Source organism: Otolemur garnettii, unplaced genomic scaffold, assembly GCF_000181295.1.
Source record: "Otolemur garnettii isolate 467f Iridium unplaced genomic scaffold, OtoGar3 scaffold00210, whole genome shotgun sequence".
In the NCBI taxonomy this organism is placed as follows: domain Eukaryota; kingdom Metazoa; phylum Chordata; class Mammalia; order Primates; family Galagidae; genus Otolemur; species Otolemur garnettii.
In genome coordinates, this window is record NW_003852605.1 from 1,339,313 (window position 1) to 1,356,096 (window position 16,784).

The 16,784-nt window shown below is 41.8% G+C and overlaps 1 protein-coding gene across 1 annotated transcript in view; it reads left to right on the top strand.

The window, feature by feature from the left end:
* The window catches only part of LOC100958138 (cytochrome P450 4X1), a 28,306-nt gene extending 15,712 nt beyond the window's left edge, over positions 1–12,594 (top strand). Inside the window, exons 9-12 of the mRNA XM_003801427.3 lie at positions 8,395–8,528; positions 9,986–10,050; positions 11,152–11,234; positions 12,107–12,594. Coding sequence (XP_003801475.1) covers positions 8,395–8,528; positions 9,986–10,050; positions 11,152–11,234; positions 12,107–12,281 — 457 coding nt within the window. The 3' untranslated portion in view covers positions 12,282–12,594. The remainder of the gene's footprint in view (positions 1–8,394; positions 8,529–9,985; positions 10,051–11,151; positions 11,235–12,106) is intronic.
* Positions 12,595–16,784: the final 4,190 nt, after the last annotated feature.

Genomic DNA, 16,784 nt, shown 5'->3' on the forward strand with positions numbered 1-16,784 from the left:
TTGTTGTCTTTAGCTGGCCCGGGCTGGGTTTGAACCCGCCAGCCCTGGTGTATGTGGCCAGCACCCCAGCCCCTGAGCTACAGGCGCTGAGCCTATCTTCTTTCTTAAAAGAGCCCCAGCTTAGCCTCTTGTCTTTTGGAAAAGAAGGTTACTCATCAGTAAAGTATCTGTTGTTGTTTTTCTAATCAGCCATGTGTACAATGTCCCATTTCCATTCTTTCACCCAGACTCTGGTGCTTTGGAAATGAGGACTTGATCCCGAGGTTTGCATTTAGAATTCCTCTCCTGAGAGAGCTGAATGAGCAGCTGCATTATTTAAGGCTCAATGTAAACATCCTGTCCCATGCCTGTTTGATTCCTCAGGATTGATGTTGGACTTTGAGCATAATATTAGCACATTAACTGTCATGTAAGTTGCATTTAACTTATGCTAGTTTGGAACCTGGGGCCTCATGAACCATGTGTAACTCACAGGTATCTCGATTTAATATAACATAATGGCCCTAAGAAAAAAATATTTCTTTTCTAGTATGGCAGTCAGTGTACTAAATGATACATACTATAGTTGAACTTAGCAAATACAGACTGAAACCATTTTAAGTAGTGAAGCACTAAAAAAATTCACTAAGATTTGATGTAGGTCCTGGCCTCAGTGAACTCACTGTCTCCTACAGAAGACAGACCTCCATACAGACAATCGCAGTATATCACGATGAGGGCAACGGTAGAGACATGTGCTAGCTAACACAGCGGCGTGGAAGACAGGCAGCTAGCCTGGCAGGGGTGCTCAAGGAGATGACCTTGGGGATCCAACACTTAAGGATGAGTAGATGTTCATCAGGTGAAAACCTTCAACTCTATTTTGATACATTTTAAGCATAACATGCTGTTAATAAAGCTCAGGTTATAGGTTTCCCCCCTCGGATGTGCTGTTTGCAAGGATAAAACATGCCCCTAACGTAAATCTCACCCTTCTCCCTAGCTGGTGGCAGAAAGATAGCAATGTCAAGGGCAACTCAGCCATGTGACTAGGAAAAAAACAGGATTTTACATGCAAAGGTCAGCTCCATAGGAACATTTTTAAAGGAGAATTTGAAGTTATAATGGTAGAGATCTCATTTTCGTAAGGAAAGAGTAATTCCCTACCATAAATGAAAGCACTAATTTATACAGCACACAATATCATGTTGAGTAGATTTTTTAATGTATGTTATACAACACAATGTTTTGATATATGTGTATACATACATACGTATATATATCATCGTGAAGAATGACTGAATCAATCATTATCATTATCTCATACTTATCATTTTTGTGACAAGGACATTTAAATCTACCCTCTTAGCAATTTCCAAGTAAACAAAGTGTTATTAACTAATGTGATGTACATCTCGTAAACTTACTCCTCCTCCCTAACCGAAACGTTGTATCCTTTAACATGTCCCCAATTCCTTGTTCCCTGGCACCCACCATTCTACTCCCTGCTTCTGTGAGTTCAACCTGTAAGTGAGATCATGTGGCATTTGTTTTTCTCTGCCTGGCATATTATACTTTACATAATGTCCTCCAGGTTCATCCATGCTGTACAAAGGACAAGATATCCTTTCTTTGTAAGGTTAAATAGTATTCATTTGTGGTTCGGTGCCCGTAGCACAGTAGTTACGGTGCCAGCCACATACACCGAAGTTGGCAGGTTCGAACCCAGCCTGGGTCAGCTAATGAATAATGACAACTGCAACAAAAAAATAGCCAGGACTTGTGGCAGGTGCCTGTAGTCTCAGCTACTTGGGAGGCTGAGGCAAGAGAATCACTTAAGCCCAAGAGTTTGAGTTTGCTGTTTATAAGTGTATACCACATTTTCATTCAGTGATGACTGCTTAGGTTGATTTCATATCTGAACTATTGTGCATAAAGATACCTCTTCAATACTAATTCTGTTTCCTTTGGATGTATATTCAGAAGTAAAATTGACAGACTGTACAGTAGTTCTATTTTTAATTTTTCAAGGAATTTCCATAGTTTTCCATAATGGTTGTACTAATTTATATTCCATATCCACACTAACATTCATTATCTTGGATTTGTTTTGTTTTGTTTTTGAGACAAGTCTTACTCTGTCACCTGGGCTAGAGTGCAGTGGCATCACAGTTCACAGCAACCTCAAACTCCGAGGTTCAAGCTATTCTGCCTCAGCCTCTCAAGTAGCTGGAACTACATGTGCATGCCATCACGCCCAGCTGATTTTTCTATTTTTTTGTAGAGATGGGGTCTGGCTCAGGCTGACCTCCATCTCCTGTCCTCAAGCCATCCACCTGCCTTGACCTCCCAAAATGCTAGAATTACAGGTATGAGCTCCTGCACCCTGCCTGTCTTTTTGAGAATAGCCATTCTAACAGGTGTGAGAAGAGAACTCATTACAGTTTTAGTTTGCATTTTCCTGATAATTAGTGATGTTGACCTTTTTTTTTTTTATTTTGGTAACTATAATTCAAAGGGTGGTAAATTTTATGACATACAAATAAAAGTAAGATTTTGTAGAAAATACAAATTTAGTTCTAGCATCAGGAAAATCTTTTTATCTGCCAATTTTTGCCTGTTTTTTTTTTTCCAAAATATTATGAATGTACAAATGTTTTGGTTACATGAATTTGAGTCAAAGTCGTAAGTGTGCTTATTTCCTGGAGAGTGTGCATTGTACCCGTTAGGTGTGAACGAGCCCCTCCTCTTGGGCCCCTCCCACCTGCTTGCTTTCCCTTGAGTTTTACTAACGAATGTGCACGTAAGCGTCAGTCAATTTGTTCCAATTTCATAGTGAGTACATGTGGTGTTTCTTTTTCCATCCTTGTAATACTTCACTTAGAAGAATGGTCTCCAGTTCTATCCGGGTAAGTACTCCTTGGTGTACATATACCACATTTTGTTAATACACTCATGTATTGATGGGCACTTGGTTTGATTCCACATTTTTGCAATTGTGAATCACGCTGTTTTAAACTTTAGGGTGCAAGTGTCTTTTTGATAAAATGACTTTTTTTTCCTTTGGGTAAATGCCCAATAATGAGATTTCTGGATCAAATGATAGGTCTACTTTCCTTGAGGTATCTTCATATAACTTTCCATAGACACTGTACTAGTTTGCAGTCCCGTCAACAGTGTATAAGAGTTCCTTTCTCTCTGCATCCATGCCAGCATCTGTTGTTTGGGAGTTTTTTTTGATAAAAAGCCATTCTCACTGGAGTTAGTTGATATCTCATTGTGGTTTTGATTTGCATTTCCCTGATGATTAGAGACCTCAAGCATTTCTTCATGTTTTTTGGCCATTAGCATATCTTCTTTTGAAAAGCATCTGTTCATGACTTTTACCTACTTTTTTAAGGGGTTGTTTGATTTTTTTTTTCTTGCTTATTTGCTTGAGTTCTTTGTAGATTTTGGTTACTAGCCCTTTATTAGATATATAGCATGCAAATATTTTCTCCTGTGCTGTAGGTTGTCTGTTCACCCTACTGATTGTGTCCTTGGCTGTGCATAAGCTTTTTATTTTTTTTTTATTAAATCATGAACACATAGATCATGTATACATTAATGCATTTATGCGGTAAAATGTACTGATATCACATAGAATTAGGAACGCTTACGTCACACTGGTTAATATATACCTCATCTCGTATACTTAATTATTGTGTTAAGACATTTATACTCTATACTAATAGATCCGACATGTATCCTTACATTATGCATCATAGGTGTGATCCCACCATTCACCCTCCCTCAATCTAACCTCCCCCCTCCCTTCCCTGCATAAGCTTTTTAATTTAATCAGGTCCCATTTGCTAATTTTTGTTGTTGCTGTGATTGCCTTTGGGGGTCTTCTTCATAAACTCTTTGCTTAGGCCAATGTCTGTAAGAGGTTTTCTAACGTTTTCTTCTAGAATTCTCATAACTTCATGCCTTGGGTTTAAGTCTTTCATCCATTGTGAATTATGTTTTGTAAGTGGTGAGAGGTGCAGGTCCTGTGTCAATCTTCTACACGCAATTATCCAATTTTTCCATTTATTGAATGGGGATTTTTCCCCCAGTATATGTTATTCCCTGGTTTAGCAAAGATCAGATGGTTTTAGACCTGGGTTTTCTGTTCTGATCCATTAGTCCATGTCTGTGTGCTTATGCCAGTACCTTGCTATTTTGGTTACAATAGCCTTAAATCCAGCAAAGTGATGCCTCCTGATTTGACCTTTTTGCTTACAGTTGCTTTAGCTATTTAGGATCTTTCTTGTTCCATACAAAGAGTAGAATTATTTTTCTAAATCTATGAAAAATGACATTGTTATTTTACTGGGGACCGCATTGATCAGTTTGGGAAATATAGACATTTTAAAAATTTTAATTTGCTGATCCGTGAGCATAGTATGTTTTTTTCCATTTATTTATATCCCCTGCAATTTCCTTTCTCAGTAACTTGTAGTTCCCCTGTAGACGTCTTTTACATCCTTAGTTAAATATATTCCTGGGTATTTCTTTGTTCTTTGTTGCTATTATGAAAAGTATTGAGTTTTTCATTTGATTCTCAGCTTGGCTGTTCTTGATATATATGAAAGCTACTAATTTGTATACATTGATTTTGTAAGCTGAGACTCTGATGAATTTATTTACCAATTCCAGGAGTCTCTTGAGAGAATCTTTGGGGTTTACTGGATGTAAAGTCATATTGTCGGCGAAGAGTGATGGTTTGGCCTCTTCTATCCATATTTGTATAACCTTGATTTCCTTTTCTTGTCTGGATGCTTAATTCAGTATTACATTGAATAGAAGTGGTAGCAATGAGCATCCTTATCTCATTCCTGATCTTAGGATGAGAAATGAATTTTTTACCACTGAGTAGATGTTAACGGTGGGTTTGTCATATGTAGCTTCTATTGTGTTGAGATACATTCCTTCTGTTGCTGATTTGCTGAGATTTTTATCATGAAAGGATGTGAAATTTGCCAAAGCTGTCTCCTAGCGTGAGCAGGACTGATTGCCAACTATAGCTGAAGGGTAGTGGAGCTGTGTTAGAGGGTCATTTCTGGGCCCCACCTAAGACCAAGGTGGACAGAGCTGTCTCCTAAGGCACTGGCATGCTTGATTCCTCTTGGACCTTTTGACCAGTGCTTTTAGTTGTAAGAATAAGTCCAAACAGGACTGTAGCAGCCATATGGCAAGTGAGAGTTATAAGTAACATCTGTATAGCTCTATAATGGAACACCTTGGTGAAAAGGGCATGGGGATTTAGCTCTTCTAGCATGAGAGAGCTCACAAGACAAGAGCAGCAGCAATTGCTACACCTGTGGTGTAAGAGCCATTTGATCAGCTCCATAAGAGGCTGGAGGAGAAGGCAGGCGGGAGTGAGGTCATTCTATCACGGACCGGCTTACTCTGACTCTGTCCCTTCTGCTTGCAGAACGCGTCTCTCTGCTAAAGATGGCTAAGCTCTGCTAAAGGCTGCTAAGATCTATTCTTCTAAGACTGCTTCTCCCTCAAAGACTATTTCTCTCTCTCTCTCTCCCTTCTGCTAAAGCAAATAGCCCTCAGGCATCTAAGAGCAACTGTTTCTAAGCAAGGTAGCCTAGCTGTCAGGAACCTAGATAAGCAGGGAGCTAGAGACCTGGACAGTCCCAGCCCAACCAGTGGCAATGATACAGGACTAAAGCTGAGCCTGCAAGGGGGCAGGACCATGTCAGAATCTGGAGCTAGGAGAGTCTTCTTTTTTTTGAGACAGAGCCTCAAGCTGTCCCCCTGAGTAGAGTGCCGTGGCATTACAGCTCACAGCAACCTCCAACTCCTGGGCTCAAGCAAGTCTCCTGCCTCCACCTCCCAAGTAGCTGGGACCACAGGCGCCCGCCACAACGCCCGGCTATTTTTTGGTTGCAGCCGTCATTGTTGTTTGGCGGGTCCGGGCTGGGGATTCGAACCCACCACCTTAGGTGTACATGGCTGGTGCCTTAGCCGGTTGAGCTATAGGCGCCGAGCCAAGCTAGGAGAGTCTTCTACCTGCGTACAGGTCTGACCTCCCAGAACAACTCACCAAGGTATTGCGCTCCACTGGTGTTTCATGTACTCCTACCTGAATCCCAAGGCTCCTGCATCCACAGTTTGTGGATGTGGATGGCTAGGAGATTTTTATGCTGTGGAGATACCCAAGTGGGGTACTTCCTAGTCTCCCATCTTGCTGAGTAATCCTTTTTTTCATTCCTTAAATTTGGAAACATTGTATGTCACCCCCCAACACAAAATAGACATTTAAACCTTGATTAGGCTGGATATTTATACAACTCAAATATTAACTTTTCTCATTCTCACTCAGCTTAAATATGAAAACAATAAAGAAGTCTTTTCCAGGTGAGAAAACAAAATCCAGATGATCTATCTTGTATTTTAATGAGAGAAATGGTAATAATACTATAGAGAATAAAATATTTTTTACTCTACAACATATACTTACAACTGTATTTACTGAAATTCACATGTGGCAGTCTAAGAATCTGTAATTCATTTAGACAAGTAACAAAACTGTACTACAAAGTCAGCATCCATAGCTCAGTGGGTAGGGTTCTGGCCACATACACCCAACCACATACACCAGGTTTGAACCCGGCCTGGGTCAGCTACAACAATGACAACTGCAACAAAAAAAAAATAGCCAGGCATTGTGGCAGGCACTTGTAGTCCCAGCTACTTGGGAGGCTAAGGTAAGAGAATTGCTTAAGCCCAAGAGTTTGAGGTTACTGTGAGCTGTGACACCACGGCATTCTATCCAGGGTGACACCTTGAGACTCTGTCTCAAAAGAAAATTGTACTACAAAGAGCAATTTCTGGAAAGCTGAAAAGTTGTTCAACTTCTATATTCACCTTCTTGTCAACCTATTTCTGTGCGGGGTTAAAATTCCCCTCTTCTTTTTGCTTCATAATTGAGGTGAGCAGAGATTTTTTTTTTTTTTTTTTTTTGCAGTTTTTGGCCGGGGCTGGGTTTGAACCCACCACCTCTGGCATATGAGGCCAGCGCCCTACTTCTTTGAGCCACAGGCACCACTCAGATTTTTTTATAAGTTATGCCAACTGCCAAGGTTAACAGAATTAGTCTTTTTTTATCCTGAGCTTGAGGAAGAAAGAGTTCCAAATTAAAATTTCACGTTACCCAGTGGCCAAAGGCTGCATTCAACATAAATAATCAGAAAAGCATATAAAATACAATAAGGAAAATAGATTAAATATATGCAGTCATTCTATTGAACCAATGTGACTAGCTAGTACGCAAATAAAGAAACCACTCTATTCTCCTACTGACACTTTAAACTTACTCTGTGTGGCAAGTTCTTTTTCTTCTCTGGAGGAAAATCCTGAGTGGGTCTCATAGTTCCTGTTTGTTTAAATCACAGAAACAGTCTCGTGTCAGTCATTAAACTATCTGTCCCCATGTAATAATGATACTTTCAAATACCCACTTGGAGCTTTTTTCCTCCCTCCCAGCTTGGTATTTCTCTGGGCCTGGAAGCCAGAAGAGGGTGAGAGGGTCTATGGATGGCTTGTTCTTACTGACCAGCTCCTCTTATATTCCGTAGCTGCTGTTTCTCGCCGTTCCAGAAATGGTTCCAGAAGGGCAAAAGATAAGGAGAAAGGGGCTAGAAATATTGTGATCATGCCAGAGGGCTTGGTGGATGTGCGGTGCTTCCATTTCTCTCACTTGCCAGTGGCACTTCAGGGAAGAAGGGAATTCTTGTCCTCAGACAGAGTCTTTTTCAAGCTGGTCCCAGAGCTCTCCCTCTTGCCAGTCCCTGGGTCCAGGGGCCACACTTGCACATTTGGACCTTGCCCCTGCTGCTTTCCCCTCCCTCCCTTTCTGTTCCGAGCCACAGCCTTTCATTTCAGTCCTGTACTCCCCAAACTCCAGGGAGCATAGGTCAGATCACGTAAAGGGACCCTCCTGAAGTGCCGACTGTTTAAGATGGGTCCACTCCGCCTCCATTCCACATGGCACTCTGGCATTCCAACAATTCTCTCTGCAGGATTTTTTTTTTCCCCTCTAAATTCTTAAGCCTCCTCTGTTCAATCCTTAGCCATTTCTTATACATGCTTACTTTACATGATGAGCTAAGGGTTTGCAAAAAACTTGTTTTCAGAAATCCGCTCGGCAAACGGCTTGCTGGTAGGTTAGCATCAGGCTTTGTAATGAGGACATTCAAAGGCTCCTCTGCTTGAGGTCTGAGGGTCCCATTTTAACCTTCTGTTACACAAACCAGTGGCAAAATAGCCTTAATCGGTGGGTAAGAATGCCAGGAACAAATATCATTCAGAAAAAAATAGATATTTATAAGCTGGATATGGAATCTGAGTCCCCTCCTTCTCTTGTCCTGACAGGGACCAGCTAGCTGAGATGTCATATACCACGATGTGCATCAAGGAGATGTTCCGCTTCATCTCTCCAATTCCAACCATTTCCAGAGAACTCAGCCAGCCCCTCACTTTCCCAGATGGATGCTCGCTGCCTGCAGGTCTCTGTGCTCTTTTCCTAAGTGGTTCCTTGAGACGGTGGGGATCACACAGTGACAAAGATTGGTGCATTTCTTAGCACTTGGAGAAGACAAAAGATAATCTTAAAGGCATCTAGCTTACGGTTGGACACCTAGCAAGAGCTCAGAGGATAATGCCTTGTGAGATGAAATTTGAATGACGTTCCCAAAGGCAGCAAAGCTAAGCCCAGAACCCGTGTCTCTGGAATCCCAGCCCAGGGGTTCTTCCATAGTGGGACATTACTTTGAAGTTAATCTTTCTTTTTTCTGAGACAAAGTCTCACTAGGTTGCCCTTGGCAGAGTGCTGTGGCACCACTTAACCTCAAACTCTTGGGCTTAAGTGATTCTTTTGCCTTAGCCTCTCGAGCAGCTGGGACTTCAGGTGCCCGCCACAACGCCCGGCTATTCTATTGTTGCAATTGTCATTGTTGTTTAGCTGGCCTGGGCCGCATTCTAACCTGCCAGCCTCAGTGTATGTGGCCGGCTCCATAACCACTGTGCTATGGGTGCCAAGCCAAGTTAATCTTTCTTTGACTGTGTTCGAGACCCAGATGAAACTTCACGGAAGATGAACACCATTATCTCTGACTGAGAAATCAGTGGAGGGGGAAAGATTTAGCCTCATCAACCTAATAGAAATATGGGACATTTAACAGTTTATATGGAGCCTTTTCCTCTTGGAACATGACCTTAATAGACACTTAGTAATTCATAGTTTACTAAATACTTCTAAACATTTCCAATGTCGATAACTCCCCCTGCCCTGGGGAACATCAATATGCAGATGAGGTTAACTGACAGGAGCAGAGCTAGAACTTGTGCAGAGGCTCTGAGCCTGGCGTCTCCAGTCTTCACAACAGCACAGGTTTCTGAGCAGGGCTCGTAGGAGGCAGAGAGGACATGAGACACCCTTTCACTTGTCCACATTAATGTTCTATTAATTCATGCCTTCAGAAGCAAGCAACAGGATTGATTGTAAACATCTATAGCCTGTCATAAGCCTTGTTGACAGATTCTGAATTAATTTACCAGAATTATTTCTGGTAACCACATAATCCTTAAACTCACTCTCCTTTATCTTTTCTTTTTACTCCAAAACCATATGGATAGTTATCAAAATTCCCCACTTCCATGTGTGAACAACAGAAATTTGTCCCTGGATCTGCATGATGAAATCACAGTTCTATTCTTAGTACCCAACTGTCTGTGCTGGCACATTTTATCACTTTGATATGACACCAACGGCTCCTTACTTATGAATTAGGTTATTGCCTTGAAAACTAAGGTGCCACCCCAAGCCACTGGTGGCCTCAGCTATAGTACATAGAGCTCTGCCAGGAGCAAGCTCTTCCCTTCAAGAAGAACTGAAAAGCAGGATGGAAGTAGCCCACAACTTGGTTTGTCTCCTGAAATCTCTTTTATTTCCCTCCTTTCTCAGGAATGAACGTGTTTCTCAGTATTTGGGGTCTTCACCACAACCCGACTGTCTGGAAAAACCCAAAGGTATGACTGTCTTGTACATAAAATACTTCAAAGAATTAATTGCTCTGCAATTTACTTTTTGGTAGCTAAGCATGTAGGTGGCTATATATGTAAAGCAAATGGCACAATGTAAACAAAAATAAAGGTAAAATTCCCCCCAAATATAAAATTACTATGCTCTTGAAACATGACAACACGAACTCTTCAACATCAGCTGCTAAGGTTTGAGATCTGTGACATCCCATCCATGGGAAGCTGGACTGCCTATCTTCAAAACAATTGACCACATAATCATTTTGGCTTGATTTCTAAATAGTACACTCTTAATTCCAAAGTGAAAATAAAACCACTTGTCATAGTATTTTTGCTTCCCCCAAGTCTGGGTAGCAGACAAGTCAGTCGGGAAGCCAGGGAAGGTTTGCCGGTCCAGAGGTACACGGTCCAGTGGAGTAGCCATTAGCCACAGGTGGGTACAGAGCACGTACAGTGTGGCCAGTTGGAACTGAGATGTGTTCAAAGTATAAAATATTCACTGGATTTTAAGACATATTACTTCCCCAAATGTGAAACATTTCCTTTTTACTTATATTGTTTATATGTTGGAATGACAAATTTTGGTTAAATAAATTATATTACTAAAATTAATTTCACCTTTAAAAATGTGGCTACCAGAACATTTAAAATTACATGTCTGGTTCACATTATATTTCTATTAATCAGAACTAAGTAGTTACATAAGAAATACATTGATGTTGGCTCAGCGCCTGTGGCTCAAGCAGCTAAGGCGCCAGCCACATACACCTAAGGTGGCGGGTTCGAATCCCCAGCCCAGGCCCGCCAAACAACAATGATGGCTGCAACCAAAAAATGGCCGGGCGTTGTGGCGGGCGCCTGTGGTCCCAGCTACTTGGGAGGCTGAGGCAGGAGACTCGCTTGAGCCCAGGAGTTGGAGGTTGCTGTGAGCTGTGATGCCATGGCACTCTACCCAGGGGGATAGCTTGAGGCTCCGTCTCAAAAAAAAAAAAGAAATACATGGATGTTGTTTTGGCGCGGGGTGGGGTTGCCACCTTAATGTTGTTTGGGGGGCAGTGGTACATTTGGGGAATTGTGCTCTCATTTCAGGTCTTTGACCCCTTGAGGTTCTCTCCAGAGAATTCTGATCAGAGACATCCCCATGCCTTTTTACCCTTCTCAGCTGGACCAAGGTGGGAACAATTTGAAATTATTGAAAATACACAAACGTGTATACTTGGGAAAAACTTACTCCTTTTAGCCCCTCAGCTCTATACATTCTTCTGTGGAACCCCATCTTCTTACCTGGCCATGAGGTAGATCTTGGTGCCTATTTGAACCCCTAAAGCAGTGTTTGTTATTCAACCTTTTTTTATCTCACAGCACACTTGAACCTGAAGTTAAACTTCCACAGCACACTTAAATTATGTTGATAAAATAAGAGTAAAAATATAATATATTTGCTGTGCTTTGAACTTTTTTTGAAAATAACTTAATTAATGATTTTTAAAATTTTTCACAGCACACCTAAGATCCTCTCATGGCATACCAGTGTTCTGTGGTACACCAGTTGAAAATCACTGCCCTAGGGTGGTGCCTGTGGCTCAAGGAGTAGGGCGCCGGGTCCATATACCCGAGTGGTGGGTTCAAACCCGGCCCCAGCCAAAGACTGCTAAAAAAAGAAAATCACTGCCCCAAAGAGTCAGTGGGTTTCACAAAGAACAACCCCATTCTTTGCCACATCGTCTATAGCCATGTGCCAGAAAGCTATCCCGTGATATAAGCTGTTGCTGGTAGATTCAGAGCAGTCTTCCCTCAAAGCAGGGGAGACAGTTCTATGAGTAATTCCAACTGCAATCTTGTTCTGGGAAAGCCATCACATTAGAGCCTCCCAGCTCACATTCGTGCAGGGAGCAGTGTAAGTGTGAAATCCAAAAGCTTCAATAGCATTTAGTGCAGAGATGTTTTACGGTGTACTTCAGACTTGTTGTTCTAGTATTTTATTAAAGAGTTGGAAGAAACACCATTTCTTCAGCCATCACTTTCTTCCCTATGGTGTCTGCAGGAACTGCATCGGCCAGCAGTTTGCCATGGTTGAGTTAAAGGTGGCCATTGCCTTGATTCTCCTCCGCTTCGAAGTGTCTCTGGACCCCACCAAACCTGTTGCCTTCATGAACTGTGTTGTTCTCAAACCCAAGCATGGGCTCTATTTACATCTGAAGAAACTCCCTGAATGTTAGATCTCGGGATACAATGATTAAATAAATATGTTATGTTTTTAAGTTGAATTTAAAGTTCATGGTCCAAGTAAATGGAAAGGAATCCGAGTATGGTGGGAAGGTTAGAGAGAGGAGAGAGAAAGGTCTCTGTGAAGGTATACACTATCCACAAGACTTCCAGACAACACAGGATAGTTCCTTGATCTGTTTCTATATGATTTGAGGAGATTTTCATATTTTTTCTGCTTGATTTTGCCTACTATTAATGTTCTATATCAAGCACTTTGCTAAGTGATTTCCATATATTTTCTGTTGTTCTTAAAAATAGTTTTCATGCTGGATGTGGTGGCTCACACCTGTAATCCTAGCACTCTGGGAGGCCGAGGCGGGTGAATAGCTTGAGCTCATGAGTTCAAGACCAGCCTGAGTGAAAGCGAGACCCTGTCTGTACTAAAAATAGAAAAACTGAGGCAAGAGGATTGCTTGAGCCCAGGAGTTGGAGGTTGCTGTGAGCTATGATGCTACAGCACTCTACCCAGGGGGACAGCTTGAGACTCTGTCTCCAAAAAAAAAAAATGGTTTTCAGAAGTACAAAAGAAATAAAAGAATATATGCTCACATTTCCAACACTAGAAATCATGTAGAATAAAAATTTTAAATGCCATCTCACATAGCTCACATCCCATACCTTGACCAATCCTATGGCATTTCCTAAAAACAGAATCGTTTAGTGTATGTTCCTTCAGACATTTTCCTATACAACATTACATATGTGTGTAGGTGTGTATTCTTATAGATGGGATCATAGATAGATTGTTATTGCTTTTTTTCACTTAATAAAAATCTACCTCACTTCTTATCATGATTTTGTGGTATTCTGTAATATGGATCAATTCTAATTGCTTTAGCTATTTTCCTTATTGTACATTTAAATTATTTATAATTTTAGAAACATGTTTACTGGTCATTTATGTTTACCTTTGTTGTGTTCTCTGTAATTGTGCCCTGGTTTTCTATGAAGTTGTCTTTTCTAACTGATTCCTGTGAGTTCGTTATATATTGGGGATAACAATCCTTGATTATATCTTTTTTTAATTATTATTGGGGATTCATTGAGGGTACAAGAAACCAGGTTATACTGATTGCATTTGTTAGGTAAAGTCCCTCTTACAATTACGTCTTGCCCCCAAAAGATGTGGCACACACCAAGACCCCACTCCCTCCCTCCTTCTCGATTATAACTTTTCTTTATAATTTTTCCCATTATTTCACTTTTCAAAAAAAAAAAAAAAGCAGTATTTGGCCTGGCATGGTGGCTCATGCCTGTAATCCTAGCAACATGGGAGGCCAAGGCAGGTGGATTGCCTGCACTCACAGGTTCAAGACCAACGTGAGCCAGAGTGAGATTTCATCTCTAAAAATAGCCCAGCATTGTGGTGGGCACCTGTAGTCCCAGCTACTTGGGAGGCTAAGGCAAGAGAATCACTTAAGCCCAAGAGTTTGAGGTTGCCGTGAGCTGTGATGCCACAGCACTCCACTGAGGGCGATAAAGTGAGACTCTGTCTCAAAAAAAAGCTGTATTTATGATGTCTTTTACCCTATGGAACTTTTAAATTTTCATGAAGACAGACATATCAACTTTTCTTTATGGTTTCTGGGTTTTGAGTCTTGGATGACAACACCTTTGTTAGGAATATTATAAAGATATTCTACATATTTTTCTAATGCTAATCATTCTTGTTGAGCCTGAATGGAAATGTCTTAATGTTTTCCATATTCATCACTCATTTGAGCCTAATCAGAAATTTAGACCTATTTCAGAGGTGAAGCATGAGGTGAATTACATTTTAAGAGAGTTTTGCATCTACTATATAGAGAATGAATAGATTCTAGGGGGCCAGAGTGAGAGCAGGAAGACCAGTTAGGAAGCTATTGCAGTAGCAGGTGTGAGAGATGAGAGTGGCTTGCCAAAGCTGGTGGTGGTGGAATTGAAGGGAAATGAATGGGAGATAGATTTTGATGGCATTTGGTAGAGTAAATAGGACTTGTTAATTGAGGGGGTCAAGGGGGTCAAGACTTATGAAGGCAATGCAAGAGTTATGAAGACTGACCAAAGCTATCCTATGTCATCTTAGGAACACTTTCCGTAATGTGTGTGACCAGGCTGCTCTCACCATGCATCCATCAGTATTTTGCCTTGCTGGGCATTTTGATTACGGCAAAGTCCTGTGGTAAAAGCTGTACAGAAACCTGAGGCATCTAAAAAGGGGAGAGGTTAGTATAAGGAAGGAAGTGGCTTGTATAACCAAGAATTCTTTTAACTAGATAAAAGATCCTCCATCTTGGGTTTAACAAAACCCACATCCTGCTACTCCTCAAAGGTAGTAGCGCCAAATGCTCCGTATAAGAACATCTGGCAGGGTTTGAATAACTCTGACACACCTCCTATCTTCCCTTTGCCTTCTCCGTGTCCATATGTGCTATTGGGGGAGGTCATCAAGTAGCTGGGGGCACCTTTCCCTGCTCCACTGGTTTAATTGGTAACCTATAGCCAGTGCTTTAACACAAAGACAGAGTAAGTGGAAGCCTACTACCTGAACCAAAACCTACTTTCTTCTGGACTTATTAACCCATTGACACAACTCAGAATTTCTTTGCAAGTTGATAATTTTCAGAGTCCTTTCATCATAGTTGCATAATTGGATACATACCATTCACCTTGTGATGTATGTGGTGGTTTTATATTCAATTCCAAATGAGGAAAGGGAAGTTTGGTGATTGAAGGTGATCTACACAAGATATCTCAGTCAGGGAGTAGCAGAACCAGAAATCTGAAGACTTAACAATTCTTATGAATTTTGAGACAATTCTTAAGAGTTTCTAAGCCCTCAGTGCTTGGGCGCTATGATTTTTACAAGTGAGATGACAGTGACAGTGACTTGCAGTGACATCCATGTTGACATACGGAGATGGTGTTCATGACAGTTGCCCCAGGACTGTCTTCTGTGCCTACTCCAATCTGGTACCCATCTAGGCTCTTGCCTCTGTGTTTTGTTTCTTGTTTACAACTCATTATCTCACCAACTCCTGTCTCCTTTTCTCCTCAAGGAGGAGACCTAGATTATACTTTCCCTTAGGTCTCAGTGAGTTAATTCCACAGCCAATTTCTAGGCCAGTTGCCAGTTGGGGTTTTAAGCAGCCCCATCTGGTCCCTTTTGAAGGGGGGATCTGGACCTCTAGTTCTTCAACCTTTTCCTCATACATCATCTTCCTCATGTTTGACACCTTTCTGATTTGTCTGTTTTGAACTCAACCAGTTTGACAACATCCTCCTCAAATCATAATGCCTGGAAATGAACCAAGTACTCCAGGATAGTGTTATAATTTTATTCCTGGCGTTCAAAGCTTCTTCAAGTGCAGATACCAGTGGCACCTGATGAAAGCAGAATTCATCTTTATTCAACATTCTAGGTACTAGAGCATCCCCTAAGAATGGCTGACCTTGAAGCTTCCTCATTGCACAATTCAGATAGAATGCTATATGAATATCTCCCTCTGAGGTGCAGTATGGCTTCCTCCACAAGCTTTTCTAGAATATCTATTAAGAATATTGACTTTTAGGAGCGCAGCCATTTAGAAATCTTCTATGCCCTAAGCTCCCAGCTGATGAATAAAGCCCTTCCTCTTATAACTATGGTGTTTGGGTGCTCTTTCTCTCCGTTGGGCCTCGTCTTCCTGCAACATTTTTGGTTCCCTGACTGGGAAGCGAGATCACCCTTGGGGAGAACATGCACCTGGTAGTTGCCACCAATCCTCTGGACACTCCACGTGGGGGCCCCTGATCGGTCTGGGCGACATGAACCGCTGAGCGTGCCAGGGAGGCAGTTTGGCCTCCCTGTGTGGACACCTCGACTGGGCTGAGAAGGGACCCTGTTGGCGGGTCTTCAAGGAGTCAAACACCAAGAGGAACTGGCATGCAGGAACAGGTACCTACACAGGGAGACGTCTAAAGCAAGAAGTCAAGAAAATAATTCTCTGCCTTTTGAGCTATTTGTAGCTTTTCAAGCAATGTATGTACTTAGGAGCAGAGTTTGAAACATAGCATGATGGAGACACTGGTATTTTACTAAGGCTTTGGCTGGAATAGCATCTCCAGAGGTGTCCAGACTGCATTAAGGAATTAAGGTTGACTTTATAAGGCCCATAAAGAAAGCCCTTTGGAAAACTGGCCAGATACCCATCAGTAACCTTTCCTGATCTGTGGAGCTGTGGTGTGGGTCAAGGATTAGAACGTGTCTCCCCTGAGGGCGAGGTGAAAAGGCCCTTACAACGTTATCCTGACCACACCTACAGCTGTGAGAGTAGCAGAAATTCCTGCCCAGATCCATTACAGCAGAGTGAAGTCTGCCATGGAACCGAAGGAGAACCTGCCCCTGCCTAGGAAGAGCCAAACCGAGCAGGACGTGAACAATGGTAGCTAATCCTGAGTTCCCATGGCATGGGCTCCACACCGCAAGGACTCCT